The 27,897-nt window shown below is 36.6% G+C and overlaps 1 protein-coding gene and 1 long non-coding RNA gene across 4 annotated transcripts in view; one reads left to right on the top strand and one right to left on the bottom strand.

The window, feature by feature from the left end:
* The window catches only part of ORC2 (origin recognition complex subunit 2), a 37,761-nt gene continuing 9,864 nt past the window's right edge, over window positions 1-27,897 (top strand). The window contains exons 1-12 of one of the 3 annotated variants that reach the window (XM_061381409.1): window positions 1-331; window positions 6,711-6,759; window positions 7,744-7,847; window positions 8,469-8,612; window positions 10,082-10,171; window positions 14,579-14,671; window positions 15,451-15,482; window positions 18,342-18,402; window positions 20,960-21,153; window positions 22,159-22,257; window positions 24,421-24,530; window positions 26,956-27,088. In XM_061381409.1, the coding sequence (XP_061237393.1) occupies window positions 7,751-7,847; window positions 8,469-8,612; window positions 10,082-10,171; window positions 14,579-14,671; window positions 15,451-15,482; window positions 18,342-18,402; window positions 20,960-21,153; window positions 22,159-22,257; window positions 24,421-24,530; window positions 26,956-27,088 (1,053 nt within the window). In that variant the 5' untranslated portion in view covers window positions 1-331; window positions 6,711-6,759; window positions 7,744-7,750. The remainder of the gene's footprint in view (window positions 332-6,710; window positions 6,760-7,743; window positions 7,848-8,468; window positions 8,613-10,081; window positions 10,172-14,578; window positions 14,672-15,450; window positions 15,483-18,341; window positions 18,403-20,959; window positions 21,154-22,158; window positions 22,258-24,420; window positions 24,531-26,955; window positions 27,089-27,897) is intronic. The other 2 variants (XM_061381387.1, XM_061381398.1) reach the window with 2 other exon arrangements.
* LOC133227069 (uncharacterized) lies at window positions 15,364-27,891 on the bottom strand. The gene is made up of 5 exons (XR_009729718.1): window positions 27,748-27,891; window positions 20,403-20,521; window positions 18,087-18,218; window positions 17,004-17,128; window positions 15,364-15,494 (listed from the first exon to the last, which is right to left on the bottom strand). It is a non-coding gene; the product is annotated as an uncharacterized LOC133227069 (long non-coding RNA).

Here is a 27,897-nt window from a genome sequence, read left to right as displayed (position 1 = left end):
CCGACTCTACGTGCTATTGGCTACATGGAGCTCCGCCTCCTGAGCAGGGCGGGAGATTTGGTGTGCCGCAGGGAAGTTTCCCATCCCCCCCTTCTGGCTCCCGGAGCTCTCCAGGTCGAACCTGCGACCCTGCGGTTCTGCTCCTGCACTGCCTACAAGAATTTGGCATTCTTGCTAGGGCTGAAGCGTTCTTCCCAGCGGCGACCATTCAGCCGGGTAACGTCCGGCTGGCACGAGGCGGCTGCAGCCGCTCCTGGTGGAGACCTGGCGGTGCGTAGTGGGGCGGCAGGACAGCCTGCCTCCCTCTCCTGCTTTGCTCAGGGCTTCTGAGGTGAGTCCAGGTGCACCCAGTCCCCAGCCTTCGCCTGAGCACCCTGGGCGAGGTGGCTGCGCCTCCCTCTCTGCGCTCCCCAGACTGCCTAGGCCCAGAGCGAAATCAGTATATACTTGTTGGGGTGAAAGGCTCCCTCTTTAAAGACCGTTCCTCTTCCAGCAGTGATGGGTCTAGTGTTCAGAGGATGTCTGTTACCAGAATATCTGTTTCCCGGCATGAGGAGCCTTCTGCTTGCAGAGAGAACTGTAAAATTCCGTAAAGAAAGTAGTAAGGTGTCCTGGGACAGGAGCAGGTACAGTGAGGGCTGAAGAGGAAGGAATCTTGTTCCAAAAGTACCACTGGAGCGGGAACGCTTTGATGTCATCCCACCCTGGAAGCACCAAATGAATCCTAACTGAACACAGTCACCCTGGGCCAAGGGTTGTAAAGCAGTTGCAAAACCAGGCTCCTTTGGTAGAGCTTTTTAAGTTAAAAGGATGCTGATGCATTACTTTTCGCTTTACATCTGAAATCCACTACACCTTCCTCTAGCTAAATTGCAATCTGAAGAAAAATAGCATGGGCCCACACCTTTGTGTGATGGCCCTGCACATTACATGGACATCATTCAGCTCTTATTGAGCACTGTTTCTCTTTAATGTGCTGACGAAAATCAGTCAGTAAGAACTGTTCTGTTAGAGGTCCAAGTACAGTTATGTGGGGTGTTTTTTGGTTTTGTTTTTTTTTTTAGTTATATGTTTTTGAGACTGTGGGCTGTACCTTCAATTAAATGACATATTATTGACAATTTACACTATCCAAATCTACATGTAGGAAGCATATAAGTGGGTCATGGGTCATTGTGGCCCCTTACAAGACTAAGAAGGAAGGTTATCTTCTAAAGAAGTCTGGTTAATGCAGATGCACAACACATTAAAGTGGAGGGAGGAGGCCCAAGTAGGTAAAGAAAAATTTTATATTTAAATTATGTTTAAATCGTCCTGCCATAAAATATGAACTTTCATCAGATGTTATTTGGGATATGGAATTGTACAAGAGATCTGCACAGTTAAGTTGAAACTTAAAGTAAAAATACCTGTAATAAGGAACTTGGCTAGCATTTTCATAGGCCAAGCACATGATCCCATTTAATCATCAACTTTGTCCTAAGTTACACAGTTGTGTGGATTTAAGATCAGAAGCCAGGTTTATCTGATATTAAAATCGGTGAATAACACTAAACCACTATTTTTTAAAGGATTATGTTTTTAAAAAAATTTAGCAAATGCTTTATCTACTCTCAATGGAGAGTGTAAGCTGTTAATGCTCTTTTGGTGTTAACTCCTTTGAAAAAAATCCACTTAAAGTAAACATCAGGATAGGGTCTTGAAGAGTAAATGGTCACCAGATAATTTCATGTTATTCGGTTGTACTGGGGTTTTTTGTATTCAGAAATTGTGGAGAAGAAGGAAGGAAAGGTTTATTTCAAGGTTTCTGTAGAAATTTCAATTTTGTGATTCTGTCCTATATAATAAGATGCCTTAAAATCTAGAAAAGGGAATTTCGTATAAATGCATTTGGCTACAGACAAGACTGAGTTAGGCTGCCTCTGCCCAGACAATTCTTACATTAAATACCATAGGGAAACTGCTTGGGATCAGTTCAGTTCAGTTCAGTTGCTCAGTCACGTCTGACTCTTTGCGACCCCATGAATCACAGCACGCCAGGCCTTCCTGTCCATCACCAACTCCCAGAGTTCACTCAGACTCACGTCCATCAAGTCGGTGATGCCATCCATCCATCTCATCCTCTGTCATCCTCTTCTCCTCCTGCCCCCAATCCCTCCCAGCATCAGTCTTTTCCAATGAGTCAACTCTTCGCATGAGGTGGCCAAAGTACTGGAGTTTCAGCTTTAGCATCATTCCTTCCAAAGAAATCCCAGGGCTCCTTCAGAATGGACTGGTTGGATCTCCTTGCTGTCCAAGTGGCTCTCAAGAGTCTTCTCCAACAGCACAGTTCAAAAGCATCAATTCTTCAGCGCTCAGCTTTCTTCACAGTCGAACTCTCACATCCATACATGACCACTGGAAAAACCATAGCCTTTACTAGACTGTTCAGTTATGTACAATATTTGTTTTTAAATTTTTGTTGAAAATCTTTTTTTCCCCCCGCTGAAGGAACTACTAAACTTTTGCTAATAAGATTTATGTAACTGACCTTTAATCCTTTTGATTGCGAGGAAGCTCAGAGCTAAAAATTCTTTGTATGGTTTTAATTTCTCGCTTTCTTTTTCTTTTATTTTCCCTGATCCAGATTCCCTATTAGTATTTATAGTTTATCATTTGTTTTATTGCATTGTTTATTGTCATTGCTTCAAATCCTCTGTACAACATAGCCAACTCATTGGAAAAGACTCTGGTGCTGGGAAAGACTGAGAGCAAGAGGAGGAGGGGCAACAGAGGAATAGGTGGTTGAGTGGCGTCACTGACTCAATGGATATGAGTTTGAGCAAACTCAGGGAGATAGTGAAGGACAGGGAAGCCTGGCTTGCTGCAGTTCATGGGGTCTTAAAGAGTTGGACATGCCTTAGCAACTAAACAACAGAATGCTGCTCTTAAAAGCATGCTTGATAGAACTACTGATGTTTAACCTGCTAAATCACGTCAGGTGTGTTCCACTCTGTGCAACCCCATAGACGGCAGCCCACCAGGCTCCCCTGTCCCTGGGATTCTCCAGGCAGGAACACTGGAGTGGGTTGTCATTTTCTTCTCCAATGCATGAAAGTGAAAACTGAAAGTGAAGTCGCTCAGTCGTGTTCAACTCCTAGCGACCCCATGGACTGCAGCCTACCAGGCTCGTCCGTCCATGGGACTTTCCAGGTAAAGGTACCAGAGTGGGTCGCCAGTGCCTTCTCCGATGTTTAACGTAGTGAATTGGAAACCTAGAGGAACTGTAGCAGTCCTTGGATATTTGAACCACTGTGTGGAAAAATGACTACACATGTTGTGAATAGTTTCCAGAGGTCAAGACAAGCATTTAGGATAACAGGTTTGTATTTAATGGCAGGAGAAGTGTGTCATTTAATAAAATGATCTGGGTCTTTGGAATTAGTCAAACTTAGGTTTCGGCCCTAATACACTTTCTAATTGTGTGAATTTTAGTGAGTAATTTAATATTTAACCTCAGTTAACTCATCTGTAAATTGGGGGAGTTATATATATTTTAACTACCTCAGGGAGTCTGAGGATTTACTGATCTGGTGTGCATAAAAGTGCCTTATACAATGCCTGACAAACAGCCCCTCAGAAAGCTATTTTGTACAGATAAAAGAAAATATTTCTTAATTTTATATAAATGTCACATAGATGCATTAAACTTTTTCTCTAATACATCCAATTCCCCATACTAAGAAGCAGTATTATGACTAGAAAGTTGGCAAAGAACAAAAGAATATGTTCTACTGGCAATGGCCATATAAATTATAGGTGAAATATTATTGTTGCCAAACTCTGTATTGATGTTGTTCAGTTGCCCAGTCATATCCAACTCTTTGTGACCCCCATGGACTGCAGCTCACCAGGCCTCCCTGTCCCTCACCATCTGAAGTTTGCCCAAGTTTATGTCCATTGCATCAGTGAGGCCATCCAGCCATCTCATCCTCTGATGCCCTTTTCTCCTTCTGCCCTCAATCTTTCCCAGCATCAGGGACTTTTCCAGTGAGTCAGCTGTTCACATCAGGTGACCAAAATACTGGAGCTTCGGTATCAGTCCTTCCATTGAGTATTTAAGATTGACTGGTTTGATCTCCTTGCCATCTGAGGAACTCTCAGAAGTCTTCTCCAGCACCAACAGTTCAAAGGCATCAATTCTTTGGCACTCTGCCTTCTTTACAGTCCAGCTCTCACAGCCATAGGTGACTACTGGGAAGACCATAGCCTTGACTCTGCAGACCTTTGTCAGCAGAGTAATGTCTCTGCTTTTCAACATAATATCTAGGTTTGTCATAGCTTTCCTGCCAAGAAGCAATTGTCTTCTGATTTCATGGGTGCAGTCACCATCTGCAGTAATTTTAGTACCTAGGAAGAGGAAATCTGTCACTACTTCCATCTTTTCCCCTTCTGTTTGCCATGAAGTAATGGGATTGGATGCTATGTCTTAGTTTTTTCAATATTTAGTTTTAAGGCAGCTCTTTCATTCTCCTTCACTCTCATCAAGAGGCTCTTTAGTTCCTCTCTGCTTGCTGCCGTTAGAGTGGTATCATCCACATATCTGAAGTTGTTGATGTTTCTCCTGCCTGTCTTAATTCCAGCTTGTAACTCATCCAGCCCAACATGTGCTCAGGATATAGGTTAAATAAACAGGGTGACAGCAGACAGCCCTGTCATATTCCTTTCTCAGTCCTGACCCAATCAGTTGTTCCATACTGTTCTAACCGTTGCTTCTTGACCCGCTACAGGTTTCTCAGGAGACAAGTAAGATGGTCTGGGATTCCCGTCTCTTCAAGAGCTTTCCACAGTTTGTTGTGATCCGCATAGTCAAATGCTTTAGCATAGTCAATAAAACAGAGGTAGATGTTTTTCTGGAATTCTCTTGCTTTCTCTATGATCCGTTGGCAGTTTGATCTCTGGTTCCTCTGCCTTTTTTAAACCCAGCTTGGACATCTGGAAGTTCTTGGTTCATGTAATGCTGAAGCCTAGCATGCAACATTTTAAGCATGACCTTACTAGCTTGGGGGCTTCCCAGGTGGTACTAGTGGTAAAGTATCCACCTGCTAATGCAGCAGATGCAAGAGACCAGGGTTTGATCCCTCAGTCAAGAAGATCCCCTAGAGAAGGAAATGGCAACCCACTCTAGTATTCTTGCCTGGAAAAATCCCATGGACAGAGGAGCCTGGTGGGCTACAGTCCATGGAGCTGCAGAGTCGTACACGACTGAGCACTTGTTTTTTTTTTACTAGCTTGGGAGATGAGTGCAATTGTCCGATGATTTGAACATTCTTTAGTACTACCCTTCTTGGGAACTGGGATGAGGATTGACCTTTTCCAGACCTGTGGCCACTGCTGGGTCTTACAGATTTCCTGACATACTGAGTACAACACTTTGATAGCATCATTCTTTAGGGTTTTGAATAGCTCTACTGGAATTCCATCGCATCCATTAGCTTTATTGACAGCAGTAATTCTTAAGGCTGACTTGACTTCACATTCCAGAATGTCTGGCTCTGGGTGGCTGATCACATCATCGTAGTTATCTAGGTCATTAAGATGTTTTTTGTACAGTTCTTCTGTGTATTCTTTCTGTCTCTTCTTGATCTCTTCCATGTTTACTAGGTCTCTACCATTACTATGGTCATATAAATTATAGGTGAAATATTATTGTTGCCAAAATACTAGCTTTCTGTACACCAATGTCAAATAGAAATACGGAGACAGAATTTTGAATGAAAGAGTATAGCTTTATTTCTTTGCCAGGCAAAGAGGAAACATCTCAACAACTGTACCCCCTTCTCTGGGGAATAAGGAGAGGTCTTCAGGGCTCATGGTCAGGGGTATGTGATAAGGATTAAGGCAGTCTTGCATTCTTCTGCAAAGTTTCAAATGGCCTCAACACTGGATCTGGTCCTCCAAGGTTATCAGCTTATGACCTTTCTGAAATGAAGAATGCTACAAGGGAGTGTTACAAGGATGTTGGCAGGAGGCGGGGAGGCCAGGTGCAAGATATAATTCACATAGAGAGTAACTAAGGAATTACTTTGTGAAGGACAAGGCTTGTTATGGGCACTATAGATTAGAAACAGCTGAAGTAAAACCAGGATTGCTTAACTCCCACGGACCTATTCTTGGGGGTTTTTATAGCCGTTTACTTCGTTTCCCTTGTTAGCATTAAAAAAATCACATTTTCCATTTCTGTTGTAACAAATTCCCCACTGCTGGTTTATTTGCTCCATTTCGATGGAGAAAGAGATCAGATATTGTTCTTGTTTGGCTTAGGACAAAACTTCAGTTTTACTCCATTTGACAAATACCAGCTGTCCAGCCTGGGGGCCCATCTGTCTCCAACCTTATTATCTTTGTACACGAAGTATGATCCTAATAGAATTGTTAGGAGGATGAAATGGGAATACATATAGAATATTCAAAATTTTGTCTAGCACATAGTAATTACTCAAAATTTTGGCCTCTCTTCACCACCTGCTCCTGCAATTTAGATCTCCTCAGTCTCCGAGGCTTCCTGGCCAAAATGGTAATGGTCATTTTGCCCTTTACTATGCCGTCATAGTAACTTTGGCTTTGTAAGATCTGCCTGTATTCATCTTGTTTGTAAAAACTCATGAACTTCTTTGGTTGCTCTCATTTTCCTGTTTGCTGGCCTGACTGAGGTCTTTTTCCCAAAACAGGTGACTGTACTTGAATTTTCCAGCTGAAGAATATGTAGTACCTTTAAAGGTAAATGAAAACTGAGACAAAATCATTTAAGTGTGCTAGTTACAAAAGAAAACTTGGCAATATTTAGTAAGTTGCTGCTGCTGCTGCTAAGTCACTTCAGTCATGTCCAACTCTGTGCAACCCCATAGATGGCAGTTATCTGCATGCAAAGAACTGACTCATGGGGGACACAGCAGTGTGATCCTTTTGTCAGGGAAAAGCATATAAATAGGATTTATCAGAGACAAGAGAGAAAAAAGTCTTTTTTTGAGTAAACTGCTGATTAACTGCAGCTAGGTGGAGTTATTAATTTGTTTCAGGCAATAAGTAGCATTTTAAGTTCTGAAACTAAATTTTGTCAACGAAGTAAGAGTTGATCAAACTTTTGCCTGCCAAACTCTGAAATTTATTCAGTGAAGAACTGACTATAAAGTATTGGAAGGATTCATGTTTACTGTTTAGTTACTGAGATACCTAGAAAGCCATATTCATAATTATAAAGTTGTTTGGGGAACATGCAATTTAATAGTAAAGGGAGGTCCTTGAGGATTATTTGATCCAGGTTTGGACACAGTGATGTACACAGGCTTCCCCCAATAGACTGTATCTTTCTAGTGAACAGATATTAAAATCCACCAAAGTATCATTCCTTATTTGGCTGCTCTTTTTCTAAGCTCATGTATTAATCTTCCCCCTTCTGTTGTTATCCTATAAATTGGTTAGAGTTTTTTTACCCACAGAATTGTTTTCCTGTCATCATATTTCAGTTGCCTTGATTGGGCTTGGCTTTTTCCTAATCTCAGGCACTTTGTCATCTCTTCCATTTTTCAGATAAAGAATTGAGTTACTTATTATCAAAAACATAATATTGATACAATAATGAATGTGTCCTTCATACTTACAGACTTTAAAAATATTATGCAAATATATGGATTCATTATGTGAATGTTTGTCTGTTGATATGAATTTTTCATCACTTTTGAGTACTTTATTGCTTCTGTTTAGGTTAGCAATGACGAGCACGCTGGAATTAAAGGCAGACAAGATGCTGAAAGTTCAATTTGTGGGAGATGATGATGTTCTTAATCACATTCTTGATAGAGAAGGAGGTACTAAATAATTATACAATGGAAGGGATGTTTATTTAATGATTATGTATTTCACTTTTCAAAATCTAATCGTCTATTTTGAAAATATAGCACAAAGTATTTTATTTAGTAAGACTGCAAATAAATACTACCTTAATTTTTAGTTTATTCTATTAAAAATGTATTAAAAATAGGGGACTCCCCTGATGGTCCAGTGGTTGAGATTCTACCATGCAATGCAGGGGGCCCAGGTTCAGTCCCTGGTTGGGGAACTAAGATCCAGAAAACACAAATTTAAAAAATTAAAACAAACATTAAAAAAAAATTAAACAAAAATAATAAAACCTCACCTCATATGAAATGTTCAGCAGTGGTGTTAAGTGATAAGATAACCATCCACTGTAATGAAAATGTATAGTTATTTTGAGCCCCCAAAATATATAATTTCGAGGTTTTTTTTTTTTTAACTTATACCAACTTACACAAACTGTGATTTCTCTTGAATCAAAGAGAAAACACCGAATTTTTTTTCAGCTTTTAAATAATGACAATGAAAGAGTGTAGTTTATTTATTTAGCTGTAATGTTTACATTTAAAAGAATTTATACCTGTCATGTTCTAATTCTTTGAATGTTTATATAGGACCTAAAATAAAAAAGGAGCGAGCCCAGCTTTTGGTCAACACACAAAAAATAATAAAGAAGCCAGAAAATGAGTTGGAGGAAGATGACCAAGAAGTTTTAAAAGATCATAACTATGTTGAAGTTTTAGGACAAGATGTTCAAGGTATTTGCAGGGTAGGGGTGGTGGAGTTGGGAATGTACCCTGAAATTTCTGCAGGTAGCTGAAATTGCTTTGCAGGTTATGTAAAAGTAGTCCTGTTGGTTAGGTAGCATTTTGCTACAATTTTTTCAATTTTTTAAATTATAAAATACACATTAATAACAATATTTACCATCTTTACCAATTTAAGTGTACAATTATATTAAATATATTCATAATATTGTGCTATCATCACCATTGTCCACCTCCAAAACACTTTTTATCTGGCGTGCTATATTCTCATCAGAAAAACATTCCTTCAGATTCTTTCTCTGCAGCTGGAAAGATTGAAACACTGAGTTTCTACTATAGACTTTTTAATAAACAACTAGTCTTGTTCTTACTTTAAGAAAGATAGAATCTATTGACCTAGCACTCTAAATATATTTTTTAAAAGGTATTTGTACTTTTAACTAATTTGAAATAATTTCATAAAACAAGTCACTATATTATTAACCTTGATCATCTTTACAGAAATAGATAGAAGGATTATTCCAAGAAGTAATATGTTCCAACTAGGCATGCTAATGTTACGTTTTTTTATACCTAAGCCAGATTCCTGCCAGATTATGCTTAAAAATGTTAGGCTTAAATTATAATTTACTTAAAAATGTTTACTTAAAATTTAAGTAAGTTAAAATTTACTTAAAAATGTTAGGCTTGAATTATAATTTACTTAAGACTCAAAGAGCACAGATTACAGTGCAAGGAGCACGGACCTACTTAAGTTGACTTTAAAAAAAATTAAGATCAAGGAACAAAATCAGTACTGTTGGGCACTAGGGACATTGGATCTAGGAGCAGGGTTTTTGCTACCTTGGATCTTCCGGCCTCCCTCATGTCATCTCTGTGTGTCAGTTCTGTTCTGTCTATGCCTCCTGCCTCCCTAATGTACATGTCTTCTACTGTCTCATACTTGACTTATAAGTGGTCATTGTGACTACTCCTGACCTTTTTGTCACTTCTTGAGTGATACTGCTTTTGGATTTTTTCCCAGTGTTAAATGACATGATGCAAAAAATGACCACTACCCCTCAGTAGGCTTAGCAGGCAGGGTAGACTGTCATAAAAGTGTCCCTAACTAGACAGTTGACACTTTTAGCAGTTGTTATTTTTAAAGGGAAAATTAAAGAATGAAATTAAGTCAAGGTCTTTGTTGAGAGAAAGAGAACTTCTATAATATGACTGTTTTTGAATGTATTTTTGTGTATCTGTGAATAACATGTTTTCTGTGTTTTAAAATTTAAACAGTATCATGGTCTATTGTGTATTTTAAACATTTTATTTATAAACACATATTGTTGAACCTTTATGCAAGACAGTGAGGGGTACATATCCTAAGTTTTTAGGTAAAATTTTACCATTTTTTTCTGTTAATTAACCTCACCCATTTTTCTTGCATTCTTTTTTTATGTTGCATTTTTTTCTTTCAGAATCCTTGAAAAATGGCTCTGCTACAGATGGTGGGAATAAAGTTTATCCTTTTCAGAATAGAAAACACCCTGAAAAGATGGCTAAATTAGGTACGTTGCTTTTCTGATTTATTCATCTTTTCTAAGAAAGTGTGTTTAACCACATTTCCCACAGTTATCACCCCATTGCTTTCACTAAAAGAATGATGAGGAATGTCATTTTATATTACATATTCAAGCATACTTAAAGTCATTAGTTTTTTCATACTCACATGTCTTCTGTTCTTAGCTAGGTTCTAAGCTTATAGAAACCCTGTCTTAGATTACTTCCCACAACATCTAGCACAGGTTCTTAACATTTACTTCTTTTGTTAAGTGAGTGACTTAAGTTGCACAGAAATATTCTGAATTTATTGAAAATAAGAGTTTTGCACTATATGTAGAAGAAAAATGTTGTTTGTACTAGAGAAAATTATTTGTATAAAATTGTTAAGAATGAGCTGTTCTAATATTTTTCTTACCCAGGTTACCACTTATACTAATTACACATGAATTACTGAGTTTCAGAGAACTATAGTTAGATCCTGTGGCATGAGGGATCATCAGTTTTGACAGTTTTGAGGCAAGGAAATAACATGTGAAAGCACTTTAAAATTAAGGCGTCCCATAAGTATATGAAAGCTTGAGAATACCAAAAAGTTAAGAGCAAAGGGCTAATAATTAACTGCCTGGCAAAATGTAGTTGTCTGTATTAATATAAAAAGACTTATAATCTATAATTGTAGAACACCTATATATATATATGTCTTAGGTGGCATATTTTTATATAGTCATTGTAACCAATGATCATTTAAACATTCAAGGTTAAAAAAAATATCACCCATGTTGAGTGTTAAAACTGATGAGGGACATATAAAAAGTAATTATATTGGTAAGATGTGTGTTTCTGAACATAATAAAATTTAAACATTTGCAAAATTCAGTTTTCTGAAAGATACTACATGGATCATTAATTTTGAATGTAACATGGCACATATAATAATTTACACTAATTGATGTTTTTCTTAGAGTTTATTATCTACATCAAGAAATTTTAAAAAAATTTATACAAATAAACTTATTATTTCCCTGGTGGTCCAGTGGTTAGGACTCTGCACTCCCCATGCAGGGGGCACAGATTCCCATCCCTAGTTGGGGAACTAAGATCCCACATGCTGTAACTTTAGGCCAAAAAAATGAAAAGAAAATAGGTACTAACCTATAGTAGAGGAAATACTGAGTATCCTCAGGGGCATCCTTGCCAGCAAGCCAGGTGCAGTGAAGGGAAACTTAGTATGACCATAAGTATGTAAAATTATTTCTGCAGTATTCATGATGTAAGTTAAATACACAGTTAAGGTTCTAGGAGACCCTAGGTGGTCAAAAATAAAAAGACCAAATGAACTTATTTACAAAACTGAAATAGACTCACAGAAATAGATAACTACTTACGTTTACCAAAAGGAAAAGTTGGGGGAAGGATAAATTAGGAGTCTGGAATTAACAGATACACACAAATACATAGAAAATACATAAACAACAAGGACTTATAGCACAGGAAACTATATTCAATATTTTGTAATAACCTGTATGTGAAAAGAATCTGAAAAAAAAATCAGAATCACTTTGCTGTGTACCTGAAACTAACACACCATTTTAAATCAACTGTACTTCAATAAAAAATTAAAATTTTTTTGATCTGTAAAAATGACTGAATTCTGTTTTGAATCTCTGAGAAACCAGAGGAAAATCCTGAAATAATTATTAGAGGAAAGATCAGATAGACACCAACAAAGAAGGCAATGGCACCCCACTCCAGTACTCTTGCCTGGAAAATCCCATGGACGGAGGAGCCTGGTGGGCTGCAGTCCATGGGGTCTCGAAGAGTCGGACACGACTGAGCGACTTCACTTGGACTTTTCACTTTCATGCATTGGAGAAGGAAATGGCACCCCACTCCAGTGTTCTTGCCTGGAGAATCCCAGGGACGGGGGAGCCTGGTGGGCTGCCGTCTATGGGGTCGCACAGAGTCGGACACGACTGAAGCGACTTAGCAGCAGCAGCAGCAGATAGACACCAAAGCCAAAATGAAACCCTAAGGCCAGTGGGGCATTGGAGAAAGAGGAGAACTAATAGTGAAAAGAATAATGGAACCTCAGTGGAATCATCAAGTAGAAGTTCCCTGAGTGTGTACTCAACATCCACAAAGCTGCAGTGATACACATCTTCTATCTGTATGCACTGTGAGGAACTTAAGTATTGTTATGATAGGCATTTCTCTCACCACATCTGAAAGAAATATGCAGTCATGAAAAGGTAGTTTTTTGGATAATATGACTGACCATACTTTCCAAAAACCTGTGTTTAGTTATGATGCTCTTTGACTCATTAACTATTTTTGCTAATTGGGTTTACATCCAGACATATCGATAAAATAAAATGCCTTCATATTTTTAAATAAGTGATCAGTTAGAAAATCGATATTACTCTGAGTATAAAAGATGATTAGGTATAATCGCACTAACCAAGATATAGTTGGGCTAGAAATTGAGTAGGAGTTAGTTTATTTATTTATTTATTTTTTTTTTAGGAGTTAGTTTAGAAGGCTTTGTGAGCTACAGAGAACATTTGTGAAAGTGAAATTAGTTTGGTCATATAAAATCTGATGAGAAGTTATTTTTAGGCAGAGAGGAATTTTTTTAATATTTTATTTTTTTAATTAACTGATTTTTGGCTGCACTGGGTCTTCATTGCTGTGCTCGGGCTTTCTCTAGTTGCAGTGCACAGGCTTCTCCTTGCGGCGTCTTCTCTTGTAGAGCACAAGCTCTCGAGTGTGCAGGCTTAGTAGTTGGGGCTCAAGGGCTCTAGTGTGTGGGCTCAGTGGTTGTGGTGCATGGGCTTTAGTTGCTTTGGGACATGTGGAACCTTCTCAGACCAGGGATTGAACATATGTCCCCTGCTTTGGCAGGTGGATTCTTATCCACTGCGCCACCAGGTAAGTCCCAAAGAGAAGTTTTACTTTAAAATTTTGACTATGTTGCAGACCACTCGTTGTGTAAATATACAGTACAAATGAATAAGAAAAATGAAAACTAAATAAATATATCCCCCAGTTTTTTGTTATGCAAATTAATATCCATACATGGGTGACTCTCTTGTTCCTTTTCATCTTTAATTCTTCCTTTTTCTTCCTTTTTCCTTTTTTAATTTAAAGTTATTTAAAAGCAGAGAAATTCTATGTTTTAAAACCAAAAATATCTAAATTACTTTGTACTTTTGTGGCTTTTTGTTGACATGAAGGTTTTTTTTCCTATATTGTGGATCAGCAGCCTTTAATGCAAACTTGGCCTACTTTTCTGGTGTAAAGAGACGGCAAGGCCTGAGCCTTAGGTAGATTGCTTGGGAGGATGAGGACAGTGAAGAAGAGATGGAATAGCTACCAACAGTAGCCAGGGAGCAGGATAATACCATGGAACCCAGATGGAAGAATAATTTCAAAGAAACATTTTGTAAACTGTAATGAATGATACAGAGGACCTAGGAGGTTAAGAAAAAAGTAGCCAGTGCATTCGTGGGGACTGCATAGATATCTTGGGTCAGTTCCAAGATTGGAGGATAAAGTTGTGTAAATTAGGTTAAAAAGAGTTTGAGTCAGTAAGATGGTTTTAACCTAACAAATCCAACTATATTTTGTCTTTAAAAAAAAAAAAGATAATTTAAGTAGTGTATACTTTTTTCCTCAGTGAACAATGTTCCAGTGTGTGTTATCAGGGAAATGTAAATCTATTCCTTCAATTCCCATGTGCCTATTACAGTGAGAGAACGTGAGCATCTTTAACGTTTGTATTTTTTATTTTAAATGGCCCCTGCTGTTCAGAAGCCAGGTATTTCATCTGATGCTCAGTTGAAGAAATGCCCTGTTTAATGCTATATCATATTTTATAGATTATTAATATGTGTTATAGAGTTTTAGACATAAGTAATAAAGTAAACCATGCTTTGGGGGAGATTTAAGAGCTTTAAAATTAGTATAATTTTAAACATATACAGTTTTAACTTCTGATCCCTCTTTCTGGCTATTCTTTCCTATGCCCCTGCAAAGATGTTCCTCAAGTATATATGGTAGAGAAATGGAAGAACTGTAAGCCTGTCAGTGGAGAGGAGAGGGAGAGAATATGATGATTAGAGAAACCAGCAAGGTCAAAGTTAGCTCTTTGTTTGTTTTTGTGTTTTGGTTTTTTTTTTTTTTTCAAGACCTTGAAGGAAGACTTGAAGATGCTTGGAAAACAGTGAGTAAAGGTGAAAGCAGTTCTACTCTTAACATGGCTAGGCTTATTTATCTTCCTGATAATAGTAGCAGCAAGTTCGTTTTCTTTTTTTTTTTTTTAATTTATGTAAGTGAAATAAAGATACTTTCCCTCTTAATCTGTTATACATTTAAAAAAATATATTTTATGTATTTCTTTTGTCTATTTACAGCTTCCGAACTAGCGAAAACACCAAGAAAAAGTGTTTCGCTCAATATGAAGAATGATCCTAAAATTACAATAGACATTCCTCAGTGTAGCAAGGGTAAGATTCTACCTCAGTTGTTTAAGGAGAGTTTTCAGAGTTGCTTCAAATTATAGTATACTACTTTTTTTTTTGGTCTAAGTGAATGTTTATATATTTTCTTTTCTGTTCTGAAAAGGCATTCGGTAGATGCAGGTAATACCCCAACCTATGTGCTTTAGCGTATTTAGCAAAAATACAAAAAGTAAAGGGCAAAAAGATCTGTGCGGGTTGAACTTGTACAAATTGATAGAGCCAATAAATACTGTTGTCATGTGCCTAAGTTAGCCAAATGTTTGTGGAAGATTTGCTTTGGCAAATACTATTTGAAATAAGGTTTTGGGGATTTGTAAGTCTTACAGTTTGTGGAGAATTGTGGAGCACTTGTTTTTGAATAACCCACTCCAACTAGATTAAATAGTGTGCTATTATAGTAATGAGCCGGGTGTTCCCTCATGGTCCAGTGGTTAGGGCTCCACACTTCCACTGCTGGGGCCTGGGTTTGATCCCTGGTTGGGGAACTAAGATCTCACAAGACACATGACATGGCTAAAATAAATAAAAATAAACAATGAAAAGATGTAGTTTTTCTTGTTACATGAATGCTACAGAAATGTCACTAATGGGAGCAATCATAAAATTAATAAGAACAGTTCAGCCTCTAGTAGAGATGTAATTAATTGAGAATTCAGTAATATAGTGGCTTCTGGATAGAACTTGCAACTTTGCTTTTAATGAAACTAGGTTTTTATGGAACAAAGTATTTGTAGTGAGTAATGGCTTTTTGTTTCATTCTTTAGGGCATTCTTCTTCAGACAAATCTCAGTTGAAGGTAAGCAGTTGACTAAAAATAAGCAAAAACCAGTGTTACAAAATAAGACATGATGAAAAATGAGCATTTCACCTGTTAATTTAGATAGTACTTTATCATTTACAAGTATCTGCTAAGTAAATACCTAACTTACACATGAAGAATGTGAGGTTCAGAGAAGTGAAGTGACTTGTCTAAACTCACCAAACCAGGAAAGGAACAAGCTGGAAAATGAAGCCAGGTTTTCTGGCCCCAATTTTTCTGCCTCTTCTGTGTCAGAACTATCCCTGGGTATTTTCATCAAGTAGAGTTGGCTTGGAGATTTTACGGTTTGGTTTGGTGTTGCTTTTATATATAATGTTTTTTTTTGGTGGGGGGTGGGATTAATCCCCAAATACACTAAATCTATTCATCTATCCCCTTATCATTTATGTTTGAAACCTAAGTTGGCTTGGTAAATTCATTCCGGGGTAGCAGACAGTAATGAAAAGTTTATCCTCTCCTTTGTGTTTTTGTGGTTTTGTTCTTTCATAATACTTTGTCAAGTGGCCCTGCCTAGATGTGGGCAAGCCCAGGTAGGCATGGATGAATCCAGGATAATGAATATGTGAGTGGTGTTTCCAGGCCTAGGTGACTATAGATTTAGACATGTCTGGACTTGTGTACAGGCTCAGTTCTGGGAACCCCTCATAAAATTTTGAGTATAGACATTCAGGGCCATGGTTATAGCCTGTGCAGGAATGTCCTATTTTAGGCAAGTGTAGGTGTGAGACTAGACATGGCAGAGCCTTCCATGCCTTTGATAATGCTTTTTTCCCCCCATATTATATCTTGTATCACTGTAAAAGAATAAAGCTCATTCTCTCCAGTATCCTTGCCTGGAAAATCCCATGGATGGAGGAGCCTGGTAGGCTACAGTCCATGGGGTTGCAAAGAGTCAGACACGACTGAGTGACTTCACTTCACTTCACAATCCAGTCAATGTTTTAGATAAATTGGCACATTCTTTTTCAAGTTATGGATCACAGCTTAGTGGATCTTGTTGATTCCCTAAAACACGATCAGGAAACCTGTTAATCAGTGGTATTATACCCACCACAATAAGAGACCATCACCCTAAGAGAATCTTAGTGTTTTATCTTAGAAGGGGTCAGTCAGGAGAGAATATGTATAGGGCTTTGGGATCTGGACTCGAGGGTTTTAAGGCACATCTATCAAGATGGGAAACTGATCTGTATTAGACAAAAATTCATGGCATAGTATTTTAGGATTAGTGGACACAGTGCGGAGAGGGTTTTAAACTGAGTTTCGTCTACGGTAGCAGACAGTAATTGAAATTTACTTATCAAAATTTGAGTTTTGATAAGTAAACAAGTAAGCAAGCTGTTTGCCCTGGTTAGTAATCTGCTATCCTAATGGGAGAATAGATTGCCCAGATGAGCAAACTGTCAAGATAAATTAGTTGCAGAAATTTCTGTAGAAAACAGTGAAGTTATTTACTAGTTTATAGCCTTACCTTTTTTTTTTTTTTTTTAGCCTTACCTTTTTGAGCAAGAGTTTTCTGAAATGATTATTTTGACACAGGTGTTCTCAGACCTGATAATTAAGCTCTGTGGGTATAGGTTGTCTCAGTTCTCAATCCAGAAATCAGTTTGGTAGGTCATGATCTACAATTTTAAAAAATGAAATAGGATAAAACAGGAAATTTCTATTTTATGAGTATTATTATAATTTAACTCAGTTATATATGCACATGTGTACTGGATCAGGGTGGCAAAATATTTTAAAAAAATTAAGGATCTGTATCAAAAAAGTTTAAATTATACTGTGATATATTTTATAAACCCATGGATCAGATCAACTATTATAATACTACTATTAATATCCTGAATCAAAATTTAGTTATAATATTTATAACTAGTGCCATCGACTTATCGCAAGACAGCAGACTTATATTTTGTGTCATATATTCATGTTGCCAAAAAAAAAGGGTGTTTTATCTTTTTATCAATACTGTTACCATGTATACAACCGTAGGCATTTTATTGTGCAGAAATTGAATGGTGTTAAAGTATTAGATTTTGTCAAGAAAAGAAAAACATGTTATATCGCTATAAATGTTTAAAAAATTAAAAATACAGAAGTAAAAGTAGAAATCTGTTTCTGTCCTCACAGACCGTTTTTTATTTCTGGCTGTGCTGGGTCTTTGGTGTGGCACACAGGTTCTCTAGTTGCAGCGCATGGACTTCTCTAGTTGGGGCATGCGGGCTTAGTTGCCCTGCAGCATGTGGGATCTTAGTTCCCCACAGAGGGTGCAGCCCATGTCTCCTGCATTTTGGAAGGCAGATTTCTTCACTACTGGACCACCAGGGAAGATTCCTCACAGACTACTTTAACACCAGTAAATTTTTTGTACATTAAAAGGCCCACTGCCCTAAGTATAGGAATCCCATTTAAGCAAATCCCATTTGCTTACTGATCATCACTGAACAGTATTACCTCTTTAAAAAAAAAAAGTCTGCTAATCTGATAGGTGAAGAATGGTTCAAACACTGATAAATTTATGCTTTTTCTTTACATAATAATAGAAGTCCATACTTCACAGATGTCTGGAATACAACTTACAGTATCACTCTAAGAATCCTTTGGAATTTGTTTGTATCATTTATGTTGTTATAGTCTTTTTTTTCCCCCCAACAAAGTCATTTGTCATTGTCTTCTAGTTCCAGGAAGTAGCTCCTCTAGTTCTAATGTCATCTGTTGAAAACAAAATATTTTTTTTCTTTCCAGCCTTTCTTGCACCCAGATCCATCATTAATTTCCATGTCATCATTATTATTTGACTATTTAAAACTATGTTGCTTTTTTATTTTTGAACAGAACAATGATAAAAGTGAATTTCTGTCAACAGCACCTCGTGGGCTAAGGAAGAGATTAATAGGTGTGTATTTCTTTTAACACTGAGTTTTTTAATTAAAAAAAAGCATCTAAACAAGAGGCAATAATGGTTAAATGGACAGGTTCTAGCCTTAGCATGCTTGCTTTTTCTTTGGTCTGTCACAGGGACTTCTCTATGTCTCAGTTCTTTTCATCTGTGAAATAGGGGCAATAGTGGTACCAGCCTCAGAGTTATTTTGAGATTAATTGAAATAAAGAATGTCAACCGTGCTTAGTAGTGCTTGACCACGATATATGCTTAACAGGCGTTAGCTATTATCATCTTTTATTATTATAACTACTTATTGCTGTTTCTTTTCATGATGGAAAGGATATGGTCGCATCTTCAGTTGAATTGTAAATCCCTTAAGGGCAAGGACTATATCTTATATTTTAACTCTTAACCCTTAGCACCATGTCTTTGACATTACAGTCAATGGATATTAAGGTTAGTTAAAATTCTTCTTCAATATAATCACATGCTTTCTGGTTTATTTGCCAAAGACAGTGTTAGAAATGGTTCTATTGATTTATTTAGAAGTTTTATATTGAAATAATTCAAAATATTCAGTTATACTGAACACTAAACAAAGCCAAGTAAACAAACATGAGTCCCACCTTTGGGGAAATTAAAAGTGTTTTTGGGTTTTTTTGGTTTGTTTGTTTTGTTTTGTTTGCAGCACTGTATGGTTTGCAGGACCTTAATTCCCTGACCAGGGATTGAACCTGGGCCACCGCAGTGAAAATATGGAACCCGAACTACTGGAACTACAGGGAACTCCCTGTTTTGGGGTTTTTAAATGTTTAACTTTGGGGCAAATTTCTTGTTGACCTTGGTTTCCTAAAGATATCAGCACCTTTCTTGGGTTGACTCCTTAACAATATTAGCTGACATTGTTAAGTCCATGCCCCATAGCCGTTCTTTTCAAGGTATAAAGTTGATGCTACATTTTTAATCAACATAAAATTTATAATACTAAATTAGTGGATATCTGAAGTAGTAAAAGATGATATGTGCAATTGTTATTATTATTTTATGTCAAATACATCCCACATCTTAATTTCCTCCTTACTCCACAGAAGAATCCTTTTTAGAGAGAAGGTGAACATCCTTTTCCTTCTCAATAACCATCAAATAAATACACCAACACGTATGATGTATTCATGTAGATAGGATAAAGACATTGTCTGGTACCTCCTACCACTTCTAACCCATGCATCTACCATGGGCAGCAATCACCACAAATCTGAATCTTCTAAGCTATATATGCCCACAAAATCAAGCCTTTTTTTTTTTTCTTTTTCAGTATCTATATTTGTTACATGCTGACTGGATATTCTGAAGTGTATCTACTCTTCAAAATAAATAGTGATTTGCTTAAAATTATTTCTTTTGGAATTTAACCTTTTATGATAGTTTTATATTTATTGAGTGTAAAAACTAGTTTTATCCTTACTTTATGATTATAAAACTGGTTTTATTATTTCTAGAGAGTGGTTAGGGTCATTATGGTTTGTTTAAAAATATAACTTTTATATCAACTCTGGGATGGATTGTGCCCATGTATTAGTAGTACTTAAAGTAGTGACTGTCATATATTGAGTGGCATTTTCAATGGGCAGCAATGGAAAACTCTATAACACTTGCTTAAGCCACAGACATTGAAGTGTCTCACATCATAAGAAGTCTAGAGATACACAGTTGGTGGTTAATGTAGTGACTCAACAGTGTCATGAAGGATCTTCCTGTTCTTCCTGTCATTTTGCTTTATCGCTGGCATTTTTCATCTTTAGTTTTGATATTTTATATTGCAAAATGGCTTCCATAGCTTTAAGCTATGGGTATAAGTCTTTGGGACCCCATGGACTGCAGCCCACCAGACTCCTCTGCCCATGGAGTTTTCCCGGCAAAAGTACTGGAGTGGATTGCCATTTCCTTCTCCAGAGGAAGCTGACCTAGGGATCAAACCTGCGTCTTCCTTCGTTGGCAAGTGGATTCTTTACCTGCCGAGCTACCAAGGGGTTTTCCTTTCTTAACTGAGGAGAATCTTTCCAAAAAGCTTCCAGCAAATCTTCCTTCATCGGTTAAATGTTTACGTAGCCAACTCTGGTAGTAAAGGAGGCTGAGAGAGCATGTATTGGGCAAAGGAAAAGACAGTTAAATTTACTGTGATTATTTATTCCTTAGCACATTACCACATTTTACAATGAATTCTATTAGCAAGGAAGAAGGAAAGAACATATTAGGTATGACTGACAATTTCTGCCTCAGTTCCTATGTGTTAGGCATTGTTAGTTGCTTTATATGCATTTCAGTGTAATCTTCACAATGTTTTATTAAAAACATTGTTTTATTAAATTAAGCATTGGTAGCCTCATTTGATAAATGAGGAAACTGGTGCTCATAAAACTTACAAAACTAGCTCTGGTGAGATCATCATCATGTAATGACAAAATCAGAAGTCACAATCTCTTACTTCAATGCCCACACTCTTCCTAATACCCTACAATGTCTCTCTTGGCAAGCTGTCCAATTTTCCCAATTACTTCTTCCCCCATAGTTCCACGGTCTCATTCTGACAGTGAAAGTGACTATTCAGCTTCCAACTCAGAGGATGATGAAGGGGTCGCACAGGAATATGAAGAGGACACTAATGAAGACATATTGAGCCAAAAGATTCAAGCTCAGAATAGAGAAGTTTCAGCTCCTGTTTTCAGAGAAACCCCTTCTAAGAAAATGAAAAGAGAGAAAACAGTAAGTGAAGAGAGAACTTTAACCTGAGAGAAAAATTAGTAATATCTCAAAGATAAGCAACCTAAAAGATCCAAATGGGAGGATCAGCACAATATTTTTACTTCACTTTTCTACATTTTCTTAGCCTTTCACATAAATTCCCACATATATATTTCTGAACTTTGTATCCTGGCCTCTCTCTTTCTCCATATCCATATATCAATACCATAGCATATGCTAAAGGTGGCGATTCAGTTGACTTGAAAAAGAGCTTTTCAATAAATACTAGTTGGATAATTGAAGGCAAGACTTCTTAGTATATACCTTTTTATATAATTTTCTTTTGTACCACTGTTGATGTATTCAGGTTAGTGTAAGTATATAATAAATGCAGTGACTCTGGATCCAGGTTGAGTTGTTTGGGGAACACTCCACACATCATGGCCTGAGAAAAGGCTAATTATCCTCTCGTTCTCTGTAAAGACTCAGAGCAGAGCCTACTGCTTGATAGCTTTCCATTCCTTCCTTCCTTTCATAGAGGTCAGTCATGCCCCACATCAGTAGAACCCGTGGTCAGTCATCTTACTGGAATAGTAAGCAAGTCTTTTTTTTTTTTTTTTTTAACCCTTGGTGTTGATATCTTTCTCATTTTCACAGTCCTTCACCCACACTTATTAAAGAATTTGCTAGGACTGTGTGAGGCAAAACAAAGGTCCTGATATATAAAACCTTTTTTTTCTGTAAGTCTGGATGGGAATTATATATTGGAATTTAGGAATCATTTTTGGACAGACTACTTCAAACTAGTCACTTTCTTCAACTTTTATGATCCTAAGAGTTACTCAGTTTTATCACTGGAATTAATTTTGCTTGGTCCTTAATCAAAGTGTTGTTGCTTCAAAAAGAAAATACTGACTGCCAAATAAAGAATTTCACTTATCCTGTTTTACACTGCTGTTACTATCTAGTTTTGATATAAAACAAATATCTGAAACTAAGAACTGACTTTGCTTTGTCCACTTTCAGAGTCACTTAGTAGAAAAATATTTTGAAGCCCACAGCAGTTCTAAAGTTTTAACCTCTGATAGGACACTGCAGAAACTAAAGAGGGCTAAACTGGATCAGGTATGTTGCAATGAATGCTACTTCTAAATTTTTCTTATTGTGATCTGAAATATATACTATATAAGCAGCAAAATCTGAAGAGTACTGTAATTATGTTTTTCTCTTGTTTATCATTTCTTCAGGACCTACAGTAATCATCAGGGTCATAGTTTCTTTTTTTATTTTATTGACATATATATATATACTTGATTTACAATGTTGTATTAATTTCTACTGTGCAACAAAGTGATTTAGTTATATATATATATATTTTTTTTTCACATTCTTTTCAGTATGGTTTATCACAGGATACTGAATATAGTTCCCTGTGTAGGGTCATAGTTTCTTTGAAATCCATGTACCATTAATCTCTATTGTTAATTTAGTCCATATATTCATTGAACCTCACATTGGTCATAAAACACTGACTGACCTGATTCTGAGTTAAAAACCTTGCAAAATGTAGTGGGTATTCTGCTTTCTGATACTATGGAAAGCCTGTCCAGTACAGTAAGGTAACAGGGTTACTGTATACTATGGTTCCAGTGTGTCATATAAAAATGCCATGCAGTTATACCCAGGGCTTTTATTCATACCTCACTAAGACAAGACACAGAGACGCAGAACCATCTGAATAAGAAAATGTTTGATTAGAAAGTGGGCTTGATAATTTTAGTCAATAAGACATTGTTATTGACTCAGAGAATCAAGCTTTTATTATTTTCTGAAAGTAGAATTCAGTGCAGTTTCCTAAGGTATACAGGACTTTTGACATACTTTTCAAGCTATAGAAAAGAGAGAGGAGATTATTGGGTAAACCACTGTGACCTGGATGACATGGTGCTGTGTGGTTGTTTTTTTTTTGGGTGTTTTGTTTCTTTCTACCTGGCTCATTGGTATTGCAACTCAAATCAGAGACTAGCTGAAAACATGTGTCAAGAAACCACATTGTTCCAAGGAAGAGATGGCACTAACATCTTGTTAGCACATCTGTTTTTATATAAGCAGCATGGGGGTGGGGGGAAGTGGATCTAGGGTCAAAGTAGGACTTCACGGGACCTAGAGACAAAGATCTCTCAGAGAAGGAAAGAAACACCTGTTACTGATAATGAAAGAAAGGAGAGTCTTTCATTAATTGCGGACATAGCTGATGGATACAGTCTTAGTAGCACATGTCAAGAAAATTTATATCTCATGTCTTCCAGTTAGCTGGGAGTTGGCTGATCTAGGATTTGCTCCACATATCTGTCTTCCTTATTGAACCTTCCTTGGAAGGTTACCAGAGGCATGTTCCTCTCATGACAATGTCAGAGACAGAAGTGAAAAAACAAAAAAGACCTCGTAAAGCCTGAGCTCAAAACTGTCTCTGTCACTTCTGCCTCATTCTGGTAGCCACCGTAAATCACGTGGCTGAAAACAAAGTCAAAGAGCAGGGGACTAGACTCACTTGTTTAGTGGGAGGGATTGCAAAGTCACACAGCAAAGGGTATGGATAGGTGGGCAGCAAGTGCTGGGGCTAGTAATGTAATTCTGCACAGATGGAGAGAGATTTTTTAAAGCTACCTGCTTAACATTTCACTTAGAATTTGTCCTATTTCTCTTTAAGTATGTGAATAAATAAAAACTGTTAGCAAAAAATACACACTATAGGCTAGAGTGTTTAGAATCTTGATTGCTGCACTAGTCCTCAGTACTAAAAGAATATTTTACTTAAAGGATAGAATGATGAAAACACAGTAGTGCCAAGGTAAAAAGGGATATACAGCTTTTTGATCCTGTTTTCATTTCAAGAAGTGAGCTGTGTTTAGTCACCAGAATGTCTGGATTTGTTGTCAAAACTGGGAGGCAGGTTTAATCATCTCATGATGGTAACAGTTTTTTTTAGAAATTAAAGCCTTACATTTGGAGTTCATTGTCATGTAAATGGTTCTAGACAAAACTTAACAAATTCATTACTGTTTTACATGTTTGTATGTAAGAGTATATAACACATTTTACAAAAACAAATATTGAAATACTATGTATATTCAGTAGAGGCACTCATAACCAAACCTGATTAAAGTAATATTTCCACTAATAACCTCTTCTAACCTCGACCTGTAAGGGAATATTTTTACTTTGAATTGATTTGATGTATGTGACTTGAGAGTGATCTTCTTCCTGCCCTCTTCCTTTTTTTTAAAGCAAACTTTGCATAACTTATTGAGCAAGGTTTCTCCTTCCTTTTCTGCTGAACTTAAACAACTAAATCAACAGCATGAACAGTTATTTCATAAATGGATGTTGCAGTTACAGTAAGTACTATTGTCATTGCAAACCTCTGTAAAATAAATATATTTACATAATAATATATGTACATAAGTCTATGTTAAAATCAAAGCAGTTAGACATTAATTTTTTTTGCAGTGACCTTGATATGCATTTTTACTTATGTGTAAAAATTTGAAAAAAATAGTTGTTTTCCCAGTTTTATGACCCAAATGTAGAAATGTCATATTATTATATGACTCTTCTCAGAAATTCCAATTTACAAAAAATGTGTCTTTTCTAAGTTTAATCAAATTTGAAAGCTTTTATAAACTAAATACCCTTTCTTAGAATTATGAATTATTACTTATAAAAATATTTGAAAATATAATTTGTCAAGATTGATAAATATATCAGATTTTATTTCAGTTTTTCACAGCCAAGTTTCTAAAATGAAAGAATATATATTTTTCTTTTAATCCCATTCTATTTACATGTACTATAGACCTTCAAATTTCATGAGATCTGTTCTATAAATATTATTTTACCATTTTTAAATTGTTTTTTTAGAATATTTTATCATTTCCCAAATACTTAAGGTAAAATTTTAAACTTTCATTAAAATACCTAGAATGGTAAAAATTAAAATATTGAAAATTTTTCTATAATTATTTTTATATTTGTATTTAAAAGAAACTTAGTATAAGGAAGTGTTTAAAACGTATGCTAAAATGTGAATACAGTAAGAACATAGAAATTGCCACAGTTTTCCCCAGTTGATCCTGGTTTTCTTTTGCCAATAATAAATCAAAGGATTATGCTAGTAAGAAAATTATTTTCTTCCCTGTTAGGACCTTACCTTTTCTGAGTAACTATGTATGGATCTGTTCATTATACGTTTATATAGCAGATCTTCACTCTAATCCTACCCCACAGCCCACCAATTCTTTTCTTCCCATATGTCTACTTTGATAACTTGATTTGCTTTGCTTCCCAGTCTAGACCTCATAGTCAGCTACTTCAGTAGAATTGCTAGTTCTCTGAGTTTCCTTGCTTGGTTTTTCCTGCTGCTTTTACCTTGCTAATCTCCACCTTTGGGGATTTATCTCTTCTCTTCTTCTATTTCTAGGCTATCCTGCATTGCTGCAGAGCATTTCATAAATACTGTTTCTGATTGACCTCCATAAACAATCATGGAGTTGAACTTTAACTTGACCCTTCATGCTTGATGTTCTGGGTTGTCTCATCCACTCTCTTGGCTTGAGTTGCTCTTTGTATGTGAATAACTCCCATAACTGTATCTCTAGCCCAGCCAAAATTCACTTCAGCAGCAGACATGAATTATATTGAAAGTGTCCATGTAGAAATTCCATAACTAATTCATTATACATAAAATTTAACTTATCTTAAACCCATCATTTCCACTTGCCCCAACTACCTAGGGTAGTGCATATCACTTCATCATATAGTTGCCAATGCCAAAAAACTGAGTTATTCTTAATAGTCCTTTTCACTTATCTTCCATGTCTAATCATTCTCCAAATCCAACTGATTTGATCCATAAAGCTCTTCACACCTTGTTTTTCTCCATGACACCTAATTCAAGTCCATAGTCTTCAGTTTTACCCTCCTTCATATCCATTCCCCAGCTCAGCCAGTATAATCTTTCTAAAAAAATCATGTTACTTTCCTACTTAAAACCCTTCACTTAACACCTGACTGCTGCTGCTGCTAAGTCGCTTCAGTAGTGTCCGACTCTGTGCAACCCCATAGTTGGCAGCCCACCAGGCTCCCCTAACACCTGACTACTAACTTTAAATGATCATATTCCTTAGAATAAAATCCAATTAATGTCTTAGTTGGTTTAACAAGACCTTTTGTGATCTGGCCCCTGCTTACTTTTCCAGTTTAATCTCTCAATTAGCAGCCTATTAAAATTTTTTTAGTTTCTTATACCTAGTGCCTTGTTCTTTCTTTCCTCCTATTACTTGAAAGGTTATAGGAAACGCTGATACTTTGGTCACCTGATGCAAAGAACAACCTCATTGGAAAAGACCCTGATGCTGGGAAAGATTGAGGGCAGGAGGAGAAGGGAGTGACAGAGAATGAGATGGTTGGATGCACCACCGAATCGATGGGCATGAGTTTGAGCAAACTCTAGGAGATAGTGAAAGACAGGGAAGCCTGGTGTGCTACAGTCCTTGGGGTCGCAAAGAGTCAGACATGACTTGGCAACTGAACCACAATAGGAGCTAGAGAGAAAGCTACTGAAAGTTGGAACTACAAGCTTGGTGTACAGATAAGAAAATTGTGCTTTTTCTTTACGTATGTTGGGAATCAATATATTAATCGTTATTTAGCCATGCCAGTTCTTCCTGTATTCTTGATAAACTTAAATGAAGGAAACTGGTTGATTATAAAATTGGCAGTAAGAACTGAACTTTAATTTCATGCGTGCTGTTTTTCTTACAGCCTTGGGTTCAACATTGTGCTTTATGGTTTGGGTTCTAAGAGAGATTTACTAGAAAGATTTCGAACCACCATGCTGCAGGATTGCGTACATATTGTCATCAATGGCTTCTTCCCTGGAATCAGTGTGAAATCAGTAAGTTTTAAAAATGTTTTAAAAAAGGAGTAACATTATATCCCCTGCCAATCCATACCGTCATGTTAAAGACGATGCTATTTCATATTCTGAAGCATTCATCTTTTGTTTTTAGTTTTTACACTAGTAGGATTGCATAGTGCTTAAGATCACGTGTTTGGACTCAGAGGGTCCTAGCTTTGAATCCCCCTCCTTGAATTTCCTATTTGGTAACTGAGAATGTATTACATCTTAGGGAAATGTTAGCTTTGTTTACTACATTGACTATCTACAGTACTTCTCTGAAGGATAGGATTATGGAAAACTTCAACTTTATTATGCTTTTATGTCACTTTGATACTCTAAAAATAGTAAAAATTCAAGTAATAGTATCTCGTTCTTTGATCATTTTTACACCAGATGCTCATTTCTCTTCATCATTTGAAAATGAATTTAAGCCTTTTGGGCTCTGGATATTAACCAATGTAATACTCCTTTTTTAAAAATGTCCTAAATATTTGGACCCTCTTTCATTTGATAAATCTATAGTTTTATATTTCTCACATTGTTGGGTTTGTTTTATATTTTTACTACCCTGCTTATATTATCTTTATACCTTTGCTTCCCCATTTCCTTTTAGTAATAACTTATGCAAAAAAAAACAAATTAGATCTACTTACCTTAAAAAGTAGGACTTTTGAAGTAATTTTTCAAACTTGGTGGGAAATCCAAATTTATTTTTAATTAATTAAAAAAAAAAAAGGCTTGACTTTCTGGTTGTTTTTATCCTACATGACAGAATAAGTTATAACTGACATATCTCTTGTGCT

This window comes from Bos javanicus, chromosome 2 (genome assembly GCF_032452875.1).
Source record: "Bos javanicus breed banteng chromosome 2, ARS-OSU_banteng_1.0, whole genome shotgun sequence".
Lineage (NCBI taxonomy): Eukaryota > Metazoa > Chordata > Mammalia > Artiodactyla > Bovidae > Bos > Bos javanicus.
The sequence above is the reverse complement of the archived record's forward strand: the minus strand, read 5'-3'. Positions and strand labels throughout refer to the sequence as shown.